At 36.3% G+C, this 17,912-nt stretch overlaps 1 protein-coding gene and 1 pseudogene across 1 annotated transcript in view; both read right to left on the bottom strand.

The window, feature by feature from the left end:
- The window catches only part of LOC127869037 (E3 ubiquitin-protein ligase UBR3-like), a 90,341-nt gene extending 75,818 nt beyond the window's left edge, over window positions 1–14,523 (bottom strand). The window contains exons 1-6 of the mRNA XM_052411290.1: window positions 14,312–14,523; window positions 13,478–13,614; window positions 12,249–12,407; window positions 1,612–1,713; window positions 1,150–1,283; window positions 74–302 (exon numbers count right to left, since the gene is read on the bottom strand). Coding sequence (XP_052267250.1) covers window positions 74–302; window positions 1,150–1,283; window positions 1,612–1,713; window positions 12,249–12,407; window positions 13,478–13,614; window positions 14,312–14,433 — 883 coding nt within the window. The 5' untranslated portion in view covers window positions 14,434–14,523. The remainder of the gene's footprint in view (window positions 1–73; window positions 303–1,149; window positions 1,284–1,611; window positions 1,714–12,248; window positions 12,408–13,477; window positions 13,615–14,311) is intronic.
- Window positions 14,524–17,227: 2,704 nt separating this feature from the next.
- LOC127870531 (U2 spliceosomal RNA) lies at window positions 17,228–17,410 on the bottom strand (annotated as a pseudogene).
- Between the last annotated feature and the right edge of the window lie 502 nt (window positions 17,411–17,912).

Below are 17,912 nucleotides of genomic sequence, written 5' to 3'. Positions count from 1 at the left end.
ACCCAATTTTTCCTGAACGAGGCTTATATGATCTCGTGTTACAACCCGTAGCATCCCCTCCCCCACAACCCACCTTGAAGCGTGCTGTCAGTAAGTATCTGCTCCATCATGTTCTTCAGGCTGACAATAAGCACGTATAGGAGGTTGTACTCCTGGACCATCTGACACGCCAGGGTCTCCGTGGAGAACAGCTGAACACTGATGTGGACCACTCGATTGGCCACTGTCTGGCGGTCCAGCGCCTTTACTAGCACGCGTGATATCCGGCTGTAGTGCTGGATGAAAGCTCGGGTGAATGCTTCCTGCAACAAGAGATGATAGTAAAACAAGCAATCCAAGTTATTTTTTCAAACATTTTTATTTGCCTAGTTGAACCTAATTGGATTGAAGATATTGATTTGCAGTTTTTAAAACAGTTTGAATTTGTTATATATCTTAACAGGTTCTAAACTTGGGCTATTTTTTACTAAAACAAGCATGCTTACAGGCTTGCAGCCAAGTATTGAATTTTGCAAGGTTCAGGAGATATTTTGCATAACCCTGCGGCCCTAACAATAGAGAATGTTGTCAAAGGTTAGGTGACACACGTAATGACCTTTGATGTGGGGCAAGTGGGGATAATATACGTGAATGACTGCACGCGCTACAGTGCGCTTTTGATAAAAGAGCAAACTGCGCTTTTCAAATCCTAGTTGCAGCACAGTTAAACCTTTCCTGTAAGACAGAAAGTGAAAATGGCTATATGCAACCAGCAACTAGAATAGCCTGCGAGTAACTCGCAGTCTGTTCAGGCTTCATGCTATTTGCTGCTCATTTGTATCTAAGGGTTGGAAATGAAGCCTTTAAAACTTGATTCGAGTAAAAAGGGCTTTAATTTACTTTGATTATCTCAGAGACTACAAACGCCTATCTGAGAGAGAAAGAGTTAAAAAATTAAGCAATTCACTTTAGTTTAAACCTATTTTTTTAGCTTGATTGCATAGAAAGCCTAAGGCTTATTTGAAACGCTCATGAGTCCGTTTCCTGGGACTAAAACCAGTACTTGGTGTGTCTGGGGGAGATCTAACCAACCCTCCCACAATTAGGATCAAACCCGTGATCTCCGGATTGCTAGGCGGACACCATATCCAATATGCCACGGCAACTTACTTTGTATCTAAGATCTGGCAGCAGACTCAACAGGAGGGTCACGATCTTCTGAGGAAATTCAAATTTCACCGTCCAGAATACAAGCTCCTCCAGGAACGTCTTGTGGACGAGCTTCTGGTTCAATCCAGGTATATCTGAATACACAGAAAACAATATTCTTTATTGATTATACCAGACATATGTGGAATAAAGATGAAGATTATCATGAAATCAGATTACTTAATTACCTCAAATGGAAAGAAAAATATGCCGATCTAAACGTTTATATTCATTAATACCTAGACAAACTGAAAACATGATAATTTCTAATTAATAAAATGTTTTTTTTATAGCAGACTTGCATCTTGTCGTAAAGTGAAAACTTAAATTCGATGAATAGACTAGTCCAAAAGCATAGGCTAATCTGGGACAACAAATGCATTAAGCCCCGTTTTCCCACAGCAAATCAGTGCAAGTACTTACCGTCCAGCTCATCAAATCCTCGAGGATACTGGAGGGAATCCACGGCAGCCTCATAGTCCCGCTTGCTCTTCATGTAGAAACTGTTAGACGCCTCTGCTTCACCTGAAAACATATTTCAACATGCATATGATGGAACAGTGTTTTTTCACCATTTTGGAATTGGGGCCGGGTCCCTTTGAATTGGGAAAATTTGATGCGTTTTGACTAAAATTGGGAAATTAGTGTTGTTGCTGTTATTCTACGAAATGCTTTAAATTGAGAATAAAAGTGTTTTCAGTATTTTTTTTACTAAGGTTAAATTTATATGACTGGATGGGAGACGAACAAAATGTTGAAAAAAAAAAGTTTTTTTTTTTTAAACTTTCAATTAGGATTTTTTAGGTCCCATTGGGAAAAATATATACTTTTTTCCATTGGGAATGGGTCCGGATACCGGACCTGATTTTTAAAGAAAACAAGCAACTTCGTTGAATTGATATCCCCAGCCATATAAAAAAAATTATGGATGGGTGTAGAACTAAAAGAAAAGGTATAAGTGAAGGGTTGTGCATTTTGTCAATTATTTTTTTTAACTCATTTGTACCTGTAATTTCGAAGTTCAAAGATGTAAACATAATTCTGGAAAAAATGATGGTCAGTTAAGGGGTTTTAGCGTACGACCTTACATGAAGCATTTGTGTAACCTTGACCCTTGATGTGAATCGTATGACCTTACATGAAGTATATTGTGTGACATTGACCTTAACCCTAAAACATGAACCTTGACCTTAACCCTAGACAAGAATCTTACATATGACACACAGCATGGAAGAAGATGGAGAAGAATTATGGAAGGTTATTACAGAATCCAGTGATGCATAGTCAAATACATGTAATGGCTAAATAATAAATATTTCTACAAATGTGTGACCTTTGATGTGTGACCTCGACTTTGGTCAAAAGGTCTTGCACTGCTTGATAATAGGGAACAACTAGAGCTTTGTCACAGATGTGAAGTATACCCCCACATGCTGCATTGACAGGGACTATTTTGCATTCTGTCTTCACAAAACAAGAGAAGCTAATTTATGGCGATTTTTAAGAATTATTATGCCATTATCAAGTATGGCCATTTTGACCTTCCAACTCTTGAATTCTTTTGCATTAATACGCCATCCAATGACTGTGAACAAAATAAATGTACAGAGTCATTTTAAAATCTCACAATGAATGACATAGTTATGGCCCGGACAAGATTTTTATTTGGCCATTTTTTACCTTTAAACTCAAAGTGTGACCTTGACCTTGGAGATATTGACATAATTATTTTGTGTGACACACCGTCCAATGATGGTGAACGAATGATTTTAAAATCTCACAATGAACAACATAGTTATGGCCCGGACAAGCTCATTTATGCCCATTTTTGACCTCTGAACTCAAAGTGTGACCTTGACCTTGGAGATATCAATGTAATTCTTTCGCGCGACACACCGTCCAATGATGGTGAACAAATGTGCCATATGATTTTAAAATCTCACAATAAACAACAAAGTTATGGCTCGGACAAGCATTTTACCTTTGAACTCAAAGTGTGACCTTGACCTTTGAGATATTGATGTTCTTCTTTCCCGCGACCCACCGTCCCATGATAGTGAACAAATGTACAAAATCACTTTATAATCTAACGATAAATGACATAGTTATGGTCCAGACAAGCTTTCTGTTTAAAACGCACTAAGTGACCTCATGACCTAGTTTTTGACACAGCATGGCCCATATTAAAACTTGACCTAGACATCATCTAGATACATCTTCTGACCAAGTTTGGTGAAGATCGGATGAAATTTTCGGGACAGACAGACCGACAGACAGACTGACAAAGTGACTCCTATATAGCCCCCATTACCAGTAATGGGGGTATAATTACATCAGTACATTTTGAGAATCCATTCAGTATGGTAGAACCCTTACCAAATAAGGCATATTTAATCAAAATGTGTGATTTTGACTTTTGAGTGTGACTTTGACCATGACCCTAGCAACCTGGATCTTATATTTGACACTCAGCTCGACAATGGAGAACAATTGTGGACAGTTATTACAGAATCCCTTGAGGCAAAGTAAAAGAATGACTAGATAATGAATAAGTCATCAAATGTGTGACCTTTGACCTCAATGTGAGACCTTGACCTTAGCCCCTAGGATTATGGGTGATGAATGTGAAACACCCCCAGATGATTGAGAACAACTATGGCCAGTTTTATGGCTCTGGCTCATATGTTAATGGAGATAAAGCTTTTAGCTTATATTAACAAGCAAATTCTTTAAATTGATATCCCCCGCCAATATGCTTCTGGACACAAAAGTGTTATATTTGACACTCAAAAAAGCATTTTTTTCAAGATACAAAGGGCCATAACTCCGTTATTAACAGATCATGAAATGGTGTACAATGCCATTTGGTGTGCATCATCCTCTTATCCATATATATGCTCATACAAGGTTTCAATGAAATCAGCCAAAGCACTTCCAAGATATGGCTCCGGACACACAAAAAAAGCATTTTTTCAAGATACAATGAGCCATAACTCCGTTATTAACAGAGTTGTAAAATGCCATTTAGCGTGCATCATCCTCTTATCCATATATATACCAAGTTTCAATGAAATCCGCCAAAGCACTTCCAAGATATGGCTCCAGACGGACGGACAGACAGAAAGACGGACGGAAGGACAGCAAACAACGCCAAAACAATATCCCTCTGCCTATGGCGGGGGATAAAAAGCATTTTTTCAAGATACAAAGGGCCATAACCTTAGCCCCTTGGAAAATGGGTGTTGAATGTGAAGCACCCCCAGATGATTGAGAACAACTATGGCAAGTTTCATGGTTCTGGCTCATGTGTTAATGAAGATAAAGCTCTAAGCTTATATTAAAAGAGCTTTTTTTGAAGATACAAAGGGCCATAACTCCATAATTAACTGATGGTGTACAATGTCATTTGGCGTGCATCATCCTCTTATCCATATATATACTCATACCAAGTTCCAATGAAATCAGCCGAAGCACTTCCAAGATATGGCTCCGGACACAAAAGTGCCGGACGGACAGAAAGACGGACAACGCCAAAACAATATCCTTCCGCCTATGGCGGGGCATGGCCCTCAATCCATTTTAGGGGAAGCAGGTCGCTACCCAAAGCAGGGGGAATTTTTGCGGTGTTTCCCTTTTTGGGGGATTTTTTACTTACTCTCAAATTATTATATTTGTACATGTTTGCACTATATTCATTGCTTTTTTTCATAATTCAGTATGTTTGACAAGATTGACTTAAAATAGAATTGAGATATAATAATTATGAGACACATCTATTTAAAAAAGAAAAAAAAACAATTAGGGGGAATTTTTCCCCCCAAAAGGGGAAAAAAAGTATACTTTTCAGGTGGGGGAATGCGGCCGAATTTTTGCCGTGAATTTGACAGATTGAAGGCCCTGCGGGGGATTATAATCGCCACTTTCCTTATTTGTCTCATTTTGCAAAAATGGCGATCCACAGTGAAACCCTTGTATATCACAGCTGTTACCTTAGTTGGTGCATATGAGACATCGTCTTGATATGATGATAGATTTTGCCAAATTATTTCTGAATTTTTCATCATTTTTGGTCATGCACGAAAAATACCCAGCAGGAACACAAACATCACTATCACCACATAAGGACTTTACAAACATTTCAAGTGTCCACTGTGACCTTTACCTTTCAGTGAGCAACAGTTGCTGCATGTCACACATTGTCTTGATATGACTGTAATTTGTGCACATTTATTTTCAAATCCACCCACGCTAAAAGTATGTGCATGACACTTCTTCTTCATTAAACATGTTATAAATATACCCAAAACTACAAGTGTCCTTTTTGACTGACCTGCATGCAAAACGTTTGCTAGAAAAATAATTCTACAAGTTATCAACAAGATTTCAATGTATATTATTTTATTTACCGAACACAACATGCAAAATCTACACTGTGACATTGATCTTTAAGCATGTGACAAGTTATACTGATATTATTATCATATGTTAAACCATGTGATACTGAAGATAGTTCAATGTGTTTGCTGATAAACCCATTGATAAGAGAACTTGTAAAATCTAAAGTAGGACGAGACACACACTCATATGACCGGATATCACCTGATATTGATAACACTACCATTGAATTTCGATGTTTTAGTTTACAGCAAAAGAACATATCAAAAGTCACAAAAATGGCTTCCAATATGGAAAGTTCAATTTATAGAGGATCAGAATCATTCTTTGACTTTTCTTGTTTCACCTGTCAGGATAATGATAGAAGCACGGAGGCTGATTTTTACTGTGAGGATTGTTCTAAATTTTACTGTAGCAAATGTGTGGAGCATCATAACTATCTTTACAAGAAGCATGCCATTTTGAGCAAAGAAAACATCAGCCTATGGCCTAAGACTAATGCAAGCCAACTAGAGCAATGTCAGGTACACAAGAAAGAAAAACTGACAGGATTCTGTGAGGACCACAGTGAGCTGATCATCACAATCCACAATCATCAGTAAGTACATATGCACTCTTTATGAACAAGTCTGAACACACTTTTTACCATCTTTCAGAATGCCCTGAGGGACATAGGATCCTCATCCGATACCTTTTATTTTATTTCAGATGTCAAACGTAAGTTATCATCTTCCTAAATTTCAAATAAAACAAGCAAATTCGTTTAATTGATATCCCCGCCAATATGGTTCTGGACACAAAAGTGTTATATTTGACACTCATCTAGATAATGGAGAACAATTGTGGACAGTTATTACAGAATCCCTTGATGCATAGTAAAGGAATAACTAAATAATGAATAATTCATCAAATTTGTGACATTTGACCTCAGTGTGTGACCTTGACCTTAGCCCCTAGGATTATGGGTGTTGAATGTGAAGCACCCCCAGATGATTGATAACAACTACTGTAAGTTTCATGGCTCTGGCTCATGTGTTGATAGAGATAAAGCTCTAAGCTTATATTAAAAAGCATTTTTTCAAGATACAAAGGGCCATAACTCCGTTATTATCACATGGTGTACAATGCCATTAGGCGTGCATCATCCTCTTATCCATATATATATACACATACCAAGTTTCAATGAAATCCGCTAAAGCACTTCCAAGATATGGCTCCGGACACAAAAAATGCATTTTTTTCGGGATACAAAGGGCCATAACTCTGTTATTAACAAATGGTGTCCAATGCCATTTGGCGTGCATCATCCTCTTATCCATATATATACTCATACCAAGTTTCAATGAAATCCGCTAAAGCACTTCCAAAATATGGCTCCGGACACAAAAAATGCATTTTTTTTCAACATACAAAGGGACATAACTCTGTTATTAACAGATGGTGTACAATGCCATTTGGCGTGCATCATCCTCTTATCCATATATATATACTCATACCAAGTTTCAATGAAATCCACCAAAGCACTTCCAAGATATGGCTCCGGACACAAAAGTGCCGGACGGACGGAAAGACGGACGGACGGACAATGCCAAAACAATATCCCTCTGCCTTACCGCCTATGGCAGGGTTAAAAATCACACAACTGGGAAAAAAGCCCTGGGTCCCTTGCCTCAATTTAGACACAATGGTTAAGCATAAAAATGTTATACAAGCAGCATATTGGAATGTAAGCATATACTTAAATGCTATGCCATGACAAAAACATAAAAAGGTGTCCAAAAACAATAATGTTCCCAACTAGCAGCCATTAAAAAAGTCTCCAAATATATGTAATTGTTGTTACCTTGACCAACAACTGGCTTCACCATTTCCCCTTTAGTAACCAGCATACTAACTTGGATATTCAAAGGTAAAGTCATTCTCTAATAAATATTCTATTTAACAAGGGCCCATAAACATTTAGTAGTTGGTAGCAAAAGTTATTTACTACAAACCATGATTTACAGGTTTTGATTTAAGTAAAAACAGCATATTAATAATTCTTGCTTAAAAAGTGAGATTTGTTACCATTTGAACTTTATCAGTATTAATGGTCTGTAAATGTGCAACAAAAATTATTTGAAAATGCAAAGAGTTTGTGAAGTTACCTTTTATCTGGAAACCTTGACATGGGAAGACTAACAAACTAAACTTCTTATTTTGAGTGAGTTAATCTTAAGTTTTTTGGGTATCTGACCCAGATTTGAAATGTAAACTAGGCCGAGACAATGGAAACATTCTGAACAATTATCATCAGGATAGAGTAATGAATGAGGCCCTAAGAGTGGTAATAAGGTTTTTCTTAGATCTGACCTGGTGACCTGGGTTTTTCAAACACATGAACTGGATGCTTCATTGACCAAAATATTGTCAAGATGAACATTCTGGCCACGTTTGATCATCAAGGTTGAGTCATGAATGTGTCCTTTAGAGTAATAAAAGTGATTAACTAACAACATAAATTTCAGATATAAATGACCCAAATTCAAACTCAGCCTAGATATTGTCCAGATGAACATTATGACCAAATTTCATCAGGACTAATAAATGTGACCTCTAAAGGGGTATCTAACTAAACTTAATGACGCACACACGACAACAGCGGACGCTGCAAAGATATATATTTCCATGTTTGCATCCATAGGCATAAATATCACTGTCTATGACCACTTGTGATTTTAAAATCTATACTCGACCAAAACTAAAAACAATTATATCCTCTGTATAATGGTGTGTACGTAAAATATTATTGAATGCCGTGTGCCCTTCTGGTCTGAATAACAATGTAAAAATATTTATGTTGGAAATTACATCCACATTCTTAATTACAAAATTTACAGTCAAATACCGTATGTAATTTAAAATATTTGTTTTATAGATAGTCCAATGTATCAAATAATAGGATTCAAAATAAATAGCAAATCTGGGAATATTTAAAAAGACATGATGTAAATTTAAGTGAGTTCCTTTCTTGCAGGAAATGCAGTCATGTGGTTCTTATAGCTGACAAAGTGAAAGACCTCCATCAAAATGGAGACTTCAAACAGTTGTCAGAAACTCTTGATAAACAACGCCAGCAGTTGATACATAAGAAAGATGACTTACAGGAAAACATGAAGTCTCTTGAGAAATCTTACAAGAGAACTCTGGAAGAAATCAATGAATTACGAAAGACAATTAATGATGCTTTGGATCAACTGGAAAAGAATACCAAGAAGGAGTTGGACACATTACTGGAAACCACGAAGAAATCAATTCAAACTGATATAGAAAACTGCACTGAGTCCATAAAAAATATAACATGCTTAAAAGAAGATTGGATGAGAATAAAAGAAAAAAATGAATCACTGAAATTTATAAAGTATAGAAAATGTCTTGTCCACTCTATCAAGGTAGAAGCAGTTTTACAAGAAATTACAACACAGAATGAGATGAAACTTATCTTTAAACCTGATACAACTATCCAACAAAACCTGTCCACTCTCTCAGGATTGGGACAAATATTTAGCTCAGAGAAAAAAATACAGCCTGCTCAAAAGATTACACAGAACCTAGTTACCAGACAGAATAAACCTGAAGCATCCAGCCAGTCTGACCCTGGAAACCAAACAACTTCAAGGTTAAAGGAAAACATTTCCATTCCAGACCCAAGTTCATCTAGAAAGAACAGACCAGGAAACCAAACAAGTGATCTGACCATGCCAGGTCAGGTGTCTAATCAAGTATCAAGTTCATCACACCAGCTGGTTCAGGGATATCAACCAGCTGCAGTAAGCAAGCCTGATCAAATCATAAAAGTGAAGAGTAGTAAGAGGTACAGTGTGAAGATTAAGGGTGATAAATACACATGCTTTATAACAAGTATCTGTGAGACAGCTTCTGGAGAACTCCTCATCACAGACTTGGACAACTGTAAAGTGAAGCTACTGGATCAGACCTACAAGGTGGTGGCCCACTGTGACTTGCCTAGTGACCCAAGGTCCATGTGCAGCATTGACTCCAGTCTGGTCGCTGTTACTGTGGGATACAACCAGGTCCATTTTATCAGAGTGACCAATGGTCAGTTAATAAAGGACAGGATACTGAAGCTCCAACATTCCTGCTTTGGTATTGCCCATCAGCATGGTAACCTGTACATTACAGATGGTGAAGCTCTGTATCTCTATACTGTGGATGGCAGACTGGTGAGGGAGATGTATAAGGGTACATCAGGTTACAATGCAGGTAATCATTATTCCTAGCATTATTCTTATGTTCAAAACTTGAAGGACCCATGCATCTACTGTCATTTTGAAGTCAAGAAGTAATAAGCTACATATATCATAAATCTTATCAAACAAAGGTATTTTTTGTGAATAATGAGCGCTGAACATGATGAACCAAATTAAAAAGTAGTTGTTATGCATATATACACAGACAGATGACTTACAAATAAAGAAAGTATTTCTATCATCATAAGTTAACAACATTATATTAAAGTTGGACAATGATGTCTTTGATAACTATTTCCAAACTAAACCCCAGTATCAAAATAAAGAACCCAAATATATCACATTCACAATACAACTGGTCTTTATAGTTGATATTTACTGCACTTTATGTGAAAAGCGTTCTTGTATGAATTTTTATTCATGTTCATTGATTTTATTAAGTATTATATATGTAAAAAGTACTACGCAAAGTTTATGACTTAAGATGTTATAGGAATATTAGACCTACTACTTTTTTTAAACCATGACATTTGTTTCCATATATAAACAATACTTTATCATCACTGTCTCCCATACAACAGTTGGATCCTGTGCAGTGAGTCCAGATGGAGACAGGATATATGTGACCAACCAGAACAGTAAACAGCTGGTCACCCTGTCCAGGGATGGCAAAGTAATATCCAGCCTGACTGTACCTGCACTGGGCTCAAAAGCACTACTACCTGGCCTGCATGTGACAGATTCAGGACAAGTTTTGCTGTGTGGATACTCTCCAGGCACAATCGTCCAGGTGGACAGGGATGGGAGGCAGAGACTGGCAGAGGTGATCACAAAGGATGTGACTTGCCCTACATCTGTCTACTACAGCAAGCACACAGGCTCAATCATTGTAGGAATGTTGAACAATAATGACATTACTGTGTTTCAGGCAGTGTTGGAGTAGGATGATGTTCATTTCAAATCATTTAATTATACACTCACATATACATTTACAAGTAAAAAGTGTTACAGTTTTGTATACATGGTTTTAAAGCCAGTGACAGTTGGAATAGGACACATTCATAATTCTCTGTATGAAACTATTATAAATTACCAATGAAACCTGCAGTCTTTCCTAGCCTTTATCATTATGAACTTAAATTGAAATATGCTCTTATATTAATAGCAAAAAACATTCAATGATTACTTTGACTGAAAATAGTTTTATAAGGATTGTTTGAACATATTTAGAATAGTCTATTCAAAAGATTATGTGTAAGAGAATAAGTTTATTTATTGCTCAAAAACTATATTTTATTTTCATTACGTGCACGTACGTACTGTTATTAATATTTGTATGAATATATTGGCTGAGTCAGTATGTAAAGTATCATTCAAACTTATATGTATGTGAATATGATATCATACAATTATCATTTTATAAACAGCACATTAAATCAAACCAATATGAACACTGCCACTAGTACTGTAAGAATACAAGGATTTAAATCCAAGACTAGAAATGTGTCACTGAAACTGAATCACCCACATGGTATGTTTTGACACAAATCCACTATTTATTCTTTAGTAGACAAAATGATAATGGGCCATATTCTGCTAAAACTGGTCGCTGTCATTATTCCTTTTTGTTATGATCATCTACACATTCAATCAATTGTGAAAGTTTGATTGAGATCCACCCGATATTTAAACAGAAGTAGAAAACTTGAAATTTTACTTTAATTTTCTATAGTGCAAAAAGCCTAAGGTTGCTCACTCGAGACATGGTCAAACCAAACTTTGATGTTTAATAATAACTGTGGTTTGTAACTAGGTTTTTAACTTTGTATGACAAAGTTCTATAGAGATTCTATATAGTATGAGACAGTGGAAAAAAAAATGTTTTTACTACAAAAATATCAAAACAATTGGGCCTAAAGGCCCCAGCTAGCTCACCTGAGAAGTGTATTAACTAATCTATCTGAGAGGTAAAGGTTTCAATAACGACTGGGACACTGGATTAACCCTTTACCACTTAGATATGTATTTTGACGCATGTGTAATGCTTTAGAAAGTTAAATTTCATTAAAGACTTTTCATACTAGATTTAAGTTCTGAAGGCTTCATTTCCAACCCTAAGATACTGATGAGCAGCAAACAGCATAAAACCTGAACAGACTGCGAGTTACTCGCAGGCTGTTCTGGTTTTATGCTGTATGCACATAGCCATTTTCACTTTGCTTCTAAGTGGGAAAAGGATCAATTACCTAAATCAATTACCTGAAATGTGCAGGTGGATCAATTACCGAAATCAATTACCTGAAATGTGCAGGTGGATCAAATACCTAAATCAATTACCTGAAATGTGCAGGTGGATCAAATACCTAAATCAATTACTTAAAATGTGCCGGTGGATCAAATACCTAAATCATTTACCTGAAATGTGCTGGTTGATGAGATGTGAGTACAGCTCTGGGTCAGTGAGAGCTCGGGCCATCACCCTTCTCATGGCCGCCCCCATGTCACTGAGGCTGTGCAGGAATGAAAGGAACTGCTCGGCATCCTGCATGGCCAACAGGTATGTGTCTGTCATTTCTGAAAATGAAAAAAGAGCTTGTTTATCAATGTACACTGTCATATCTGCAGTGTTGTTCTTTCTCACCTTTTTGGAAAACCATCCAATTGTTCTAACTAATATTTGGAAATCAGTGTTGCTGGTTTTTTTGCGCACAAAAAAGAGAATAAAAGTATTTTCAATATTATACACAATATCATGCACAACAAATCACAAGTCCTGTTTTTTTGTGAGTGTTTTTCCTGTTTAAATAACTTTATTCACTTCGTAATATATGTCTATACAATCAATTTACAAAGACATGTACATGTAAACACTTAATTAACCATTTATACTGTGCTTTGAGCTCCTTCTGAAATTTTACATTTTTTACTTTATACAAATACTTATTTATTAACAACACAATATCAAGTCAGGGTTTTTTTTGGCCCGATTTTATAGCCGAAATTCGGCTATGTTCCCAATCCCAAAAAGTATACTTTTTTCCCAAAATGTGGCAAAAAATTCCCAATTTCCAAAAAAAAAAAAAAAAATTTTTTTTTTTTAGAAAGAAGTATCTTATGCGTATTTTATCTCAATTTTAATTCAAGAACATCTAACAAAGTATTTTATGATTTTGTTCTTTTAATTTTAATGATTATAAAGTGTTATATCAAATTTAGTATTTCCCTAATTAGTGGACTTTTCGTGTGGAAAAGAGGCTCATGAATTAATTTTCCCAATTTCATGAAAATGCCGATAAAATTCCCAATTCCAAAGCTATGGGCTATCTTCCCAAAAAGTGGGAAAAAAAACCTGCAAGTGATTCTAAACAAACAATGTTTCAGATTAACATCTTCACTTCAAATAGGATTATAGTTTCTAAACAACATAAAACCCAATAATGTAACATACCAGGGTTTTCCTGTTATTTAAAAAAAACTATCCTTTATATGATTTGGTCTGATGTGTCAATATTTGTTGATACAAAAAAATTCAATTGGGTCCATTTTGTCGATAAAAAATTCCCCAATTTACAATTTCATTGATTTAAAAATTCCCAATTTGTCTCTTTTTCCCAAATGGCTAGAAAACCTCTGATGTACCATACCAGGTTTTGAGTTGTCTCTCAGGTGGTAGATTAGGCGCAGTATTATCCTGGGCATCATGGTCTCAGCCACTGCCAGGAGATCCCCGGGGGGCTGGGGCTGGGTGTGCTGTCTGTCAGGACCATGTCTCGGACAGAACCTACGGGAAAATAATGTGAAAACTAAGGAACGAGCTTAGGACAGAACCTATGGGAAAATAATGTGAAAACTAAGGAACGAGCATAGGACAGAACGTATGGGAAAATAATGTGAAAACTAAGGAGCGAGCTTAGGACAGAACCTACGGGCAAATAATGTGAAAACTAAGGAACGAGCTTAGGACAGAACCTATGGGAAAATAATGTGAAAACTAAGGAGCGAGCTTAGGACAGAACCTACAGGCAAATAATGTGAAAACTAAGGAACGAGCTTAGGACAGAACCTATGGGAAAATAATGGGAGCTTCTGTGAAAACTAGGGAACAAGTCTTAGACCGAATCTTTCGGAAAATAATGGGAGTTTCTGTGAAAACTAGGGAACAAGTCTTGGACAGAATCTTCTGGAAAATAATGGGAGTTTCTGTGAAAACAAACTAAGGAACAAGTCTTAGACAGAATCGTCTGGAAAATAATGGGAGTTTCTGTGAAAACTAAGGAACCAGTCTAGAGCAGAACCTAGCGGAAAATGACACTCGTTTCCGTTTAAACTGTTTTTTTATATCTTGTTAGCGAAAAATCAAATACAGCAATTACTCAATAAGAAGATTTTATGACAGGATTTTTCCCAATTTCAGGTGTTTTACTCACTAATTTTTCCCAATTTGGCAAATAAATACATAAAATCCCATAGCATTATACCCTGCAGGATTCATCACACTGACTTCTCCGCAGTCGCATGCCCCTCCCGCCTGACTGCGGAACATGTTGAAATCGTGGCCCTCGTGGTTCCCGGCTTGAAAGCAGTCGGCACAGAGCGACATGCATGGCGATACCCCGCACGTGCGGCACCGGTATGCCACAAAATTGGTAGTCCACACAAGGCCACATGTGACAGCATTGTCATACTGTCGAACTGTAAATAAACGAAATCAAATAAAAGACAATGAACTAAATCAAGTGACTTTGTAAATATAGATTTTAAGATTATGATATCACACCAGGTGATCATTAAACAAGAGCACCGCATAACGAGTGCCACGCTCGGCTACGGGTGCAGTTTTGAATAAATGAAAGCTTGTGAGAATTTTTTTATATTTTTTTAAAGGTCACAGTGACCTTGACCTTTGACCTAGTGGCCCAAACATGGGTGTGGCATGTAGAACCCATCAAGGTGCATCTACATTTGAAGTTTCAAAGTTGTAGGTGGAAGCAATTTTATTTTAGAGCCAATGTTCAAAACCTTAACAAAATGTTAAGGTTTTAGCACGACGCGGACGGCGGACAACACCACGAGCTGGCTATGACAATACCTCGAGTTTTCTCCAAAAATGCCGAGCTAAAAATGACAAAACATAGAAAATTGTTCTCTCATGTTTGATTATGTTTAACTCACACATAGGTGCATAGCATTTTTCCCAGGAGGAAATAGAGGCAAGACACAGTAAATTCAAAAAGGGCATTTAAATACGCAATTTTAAAAAATGGCAAAAAGTAACTTGAAAAGACATTTTTTTTTTGGGGGGGGGGGGGGGGGAGAGGGGAATTTAAGCACATCTGTGGCTGTTTGGGGAAAAAGCATCAAGAAATATAAACAGCATACTAATGGTGGGATAATTTAAGCCCATTAGTGGCTGTTTTAACAAATACACATGTATAAACAAACACACTTAAGTGTTAATGATGTACCAAACTTATTTTAATTACTATTAATATGTTCACATTTACCCTTCAATATCTTCCATTTCAGTTCCATGCTGTTACAGTTAACTGTACAGCATGACAAACACACGCCAGTATAAGACACAAGTATTTCACAGAAAAAAGTTACATATCATATCATATAAAAATCTTCTTTTTTTTAAGTCAGATATGCGTAAATGATAATAATTACAAATAATTTGTTTGGCTGTTTCCATTTTACAATTTTATCTTACACCCAATTTTTTTTATTCTATACGAATAGTACTTGTGCCAGTACTTGGTCTACGTACAATGTACCAAAACTTGTGTAATTGGTAAATTTTATATAACATACATATGTACATTAAAACAACTCATGACAAAAAAGGTCTCCCAATTTATAAATGATACGATTTTAACAAAAAATGGCCCCAAGTCACTAAAATTTCGGATGGTTGTGAATTAGTCATGGGTGAATAACACCGTGTTGCCATCAGTCGATAATTCAGGAGTTTTGTGGCAGTTCATTGGCTATATTGTTCCTACCACACTAATATATCCTTAGATGTACTCCTCCACAACAAATCATGGCCAGTTAGTTAGGAGACTGATAATGGTGACCAGGTGTAACCCACACGGAAGGTGTGCATTTTATGCATAATATTGTCAAAACATTTATTTCGACACATTAACGTTTAAACATATTATAAATGAATTCATACACACAACCGTACTTTGTTTGATAAATTGTCAAATAAGCATAAATAAATGTGTAATCGGCAACACAATTACGGATTCTGATGTTAAAACAATGGTTAAAAGTTGCAGCTTCAATTGAAAGGTGCTCATGTATTTCATGTTGATTCTTTTCCCCATATAACGCGCGTGAAAACACATGCACATGCATAGCGTATGGTCATCAGAAGCGTGTGTGTATTTATTTCGCATAAAACTTTGTCGCGCAGAAAACATTGAGATCTTTTAATTTTGTTTTAAAGTTTCATAGTGCATTTTAACAAAATTGTATCGCCAATGATTTAAAATTATATTTTATCTAAATTAATTTAAAATCATCACACAAAATCTTTATTATTACGGTCTTTTAGATAAGTCATTAATGAACATATTAAATGATGACTAAACAGAAAATCCAGACACAACTGGATTTGGTAGTTTAAAAAATCATCTAGACATTCATGTCTATGGAGTAAATCAAGTTAAGTGCATAGAAGTTAAAGCTGTAGGTATCTTCTCATAAATGTTACATGTACTCAGCAAAAACTTACATCAGTGGAGGGGTGAACGGAAGACTGTCGTAACTCTTATTAAGTATAGAAGGAGATACGACAGTTTTCTGTGCAGCCCTCAATCTGTTAGTTTTTTTAAAGCACAACTGTTGCGAATCATATCCACTTTTCTTTACTAATAAATGAAATTAGTTATATTTGGTATACAATCCATTTTGCAGTAACTCGTTATGAAATCAATGGTAATTTTGGTTGTCTGAAAATGTGTTGATCATTAAATTATGTTAAGACCTCAATAAAATAAAGTATAATCTGTGTTGTTACTTTTTGTTCAAACTCAGGGCAGTTATACAGCAGGGCAGTTATACAGCAGGACAGTTATACAGCAGGGCAGTTATACAGCAAGGCAGTTATACAGCCCCATTCCCAATGGAAAAAATTAGATATTTTTCCCAAATGGGACCAGTAAAACTTCACAACTGAAGGACTGAAGGTTTCCAAACAAAATTAAAGTATTTTTTTTATCTTAACATTTAGTTCATCTCCCATCCCGCTCTTTAAGTAAACCTTTGTAAATACAACATAGAAACCTTTTTTATCCTAAATTTTAAAGCTTTTTTTTGCCAAAAAAAACCCACAAATACTCAGCTGTCCTAGATTATATATTTCATGTTTTTGTTCTCCCCGAAGGGAGTGGGCCGATCCCAGAGGTACTGCAATACCGGGCCAACCCGTGACGAGAGCGGAGCAAGCCCCTGACATCTCATCTGTGTCCAAAAATCAGTTTTATATCGAAGTCGACGTATCAGATATTAAGCTGATAAGAACAGATACTACACTTTGATCTTAACCAAAATGATGAAAAAACCACTGATGCTCATAACAGTATACAACGCTAGGGTGTTGGTCAATAGAGCAAGGTCTTTCATGACCTTTCAAGCTCGTACACAGGTTACAAATGTTCTGCTTTATCTAAGGAATAGTTTCCATTTTGGAATTCATGGTTAAGTCAACAACTAGTTAACTTAAAAACTAACAACATTTGTATTGCTAAAAGCATGTAAAAACTGCACACATTGAAATAGTGACATTCATATTGAAATCTCTGCGGAAACTATTGTTTTCATCATCAAATGCACAGAAAGAATCAGTTTTCAAATTAATTTGCTGGCCCCACTCATTCCATCCTGTGAAACCCTTCAAGTGTCACAATTCTAGAACCATTACAAAGAATAAATTTCCATACTAGAAGTGATTTCAATCCATTCAATCGTTCCTCCATTGCATGTTGTTTAACTTTTTAGCTCACCTGAGCACAACGTGCTCATGGTGAGCTTTTTTTGTGATCGCCTTTAATCCGTCCTGCGTCGTCC

The sequence above is a fragment of the Dreissena polymorpha genome, chromosome 2 (genome assembly GCF_020536995.1).
Source record: "Dreissena polymorpha isolate Duluth1 chromosome 2, UMN_Dpol_1.0, whole genome shotgun sequence".
Lineage (NCBI taxonomy): Eukaryota > Metazoa > Mollusca > Bivalvia > Myida > Dreissenidae > Dreissena > Dreissena polymorpha.
The sequence above is the reverse complement of the archived record's forward strand: the minus strand, read 5'-3'. Positions and strand labels throughout refer to the sequence as shown.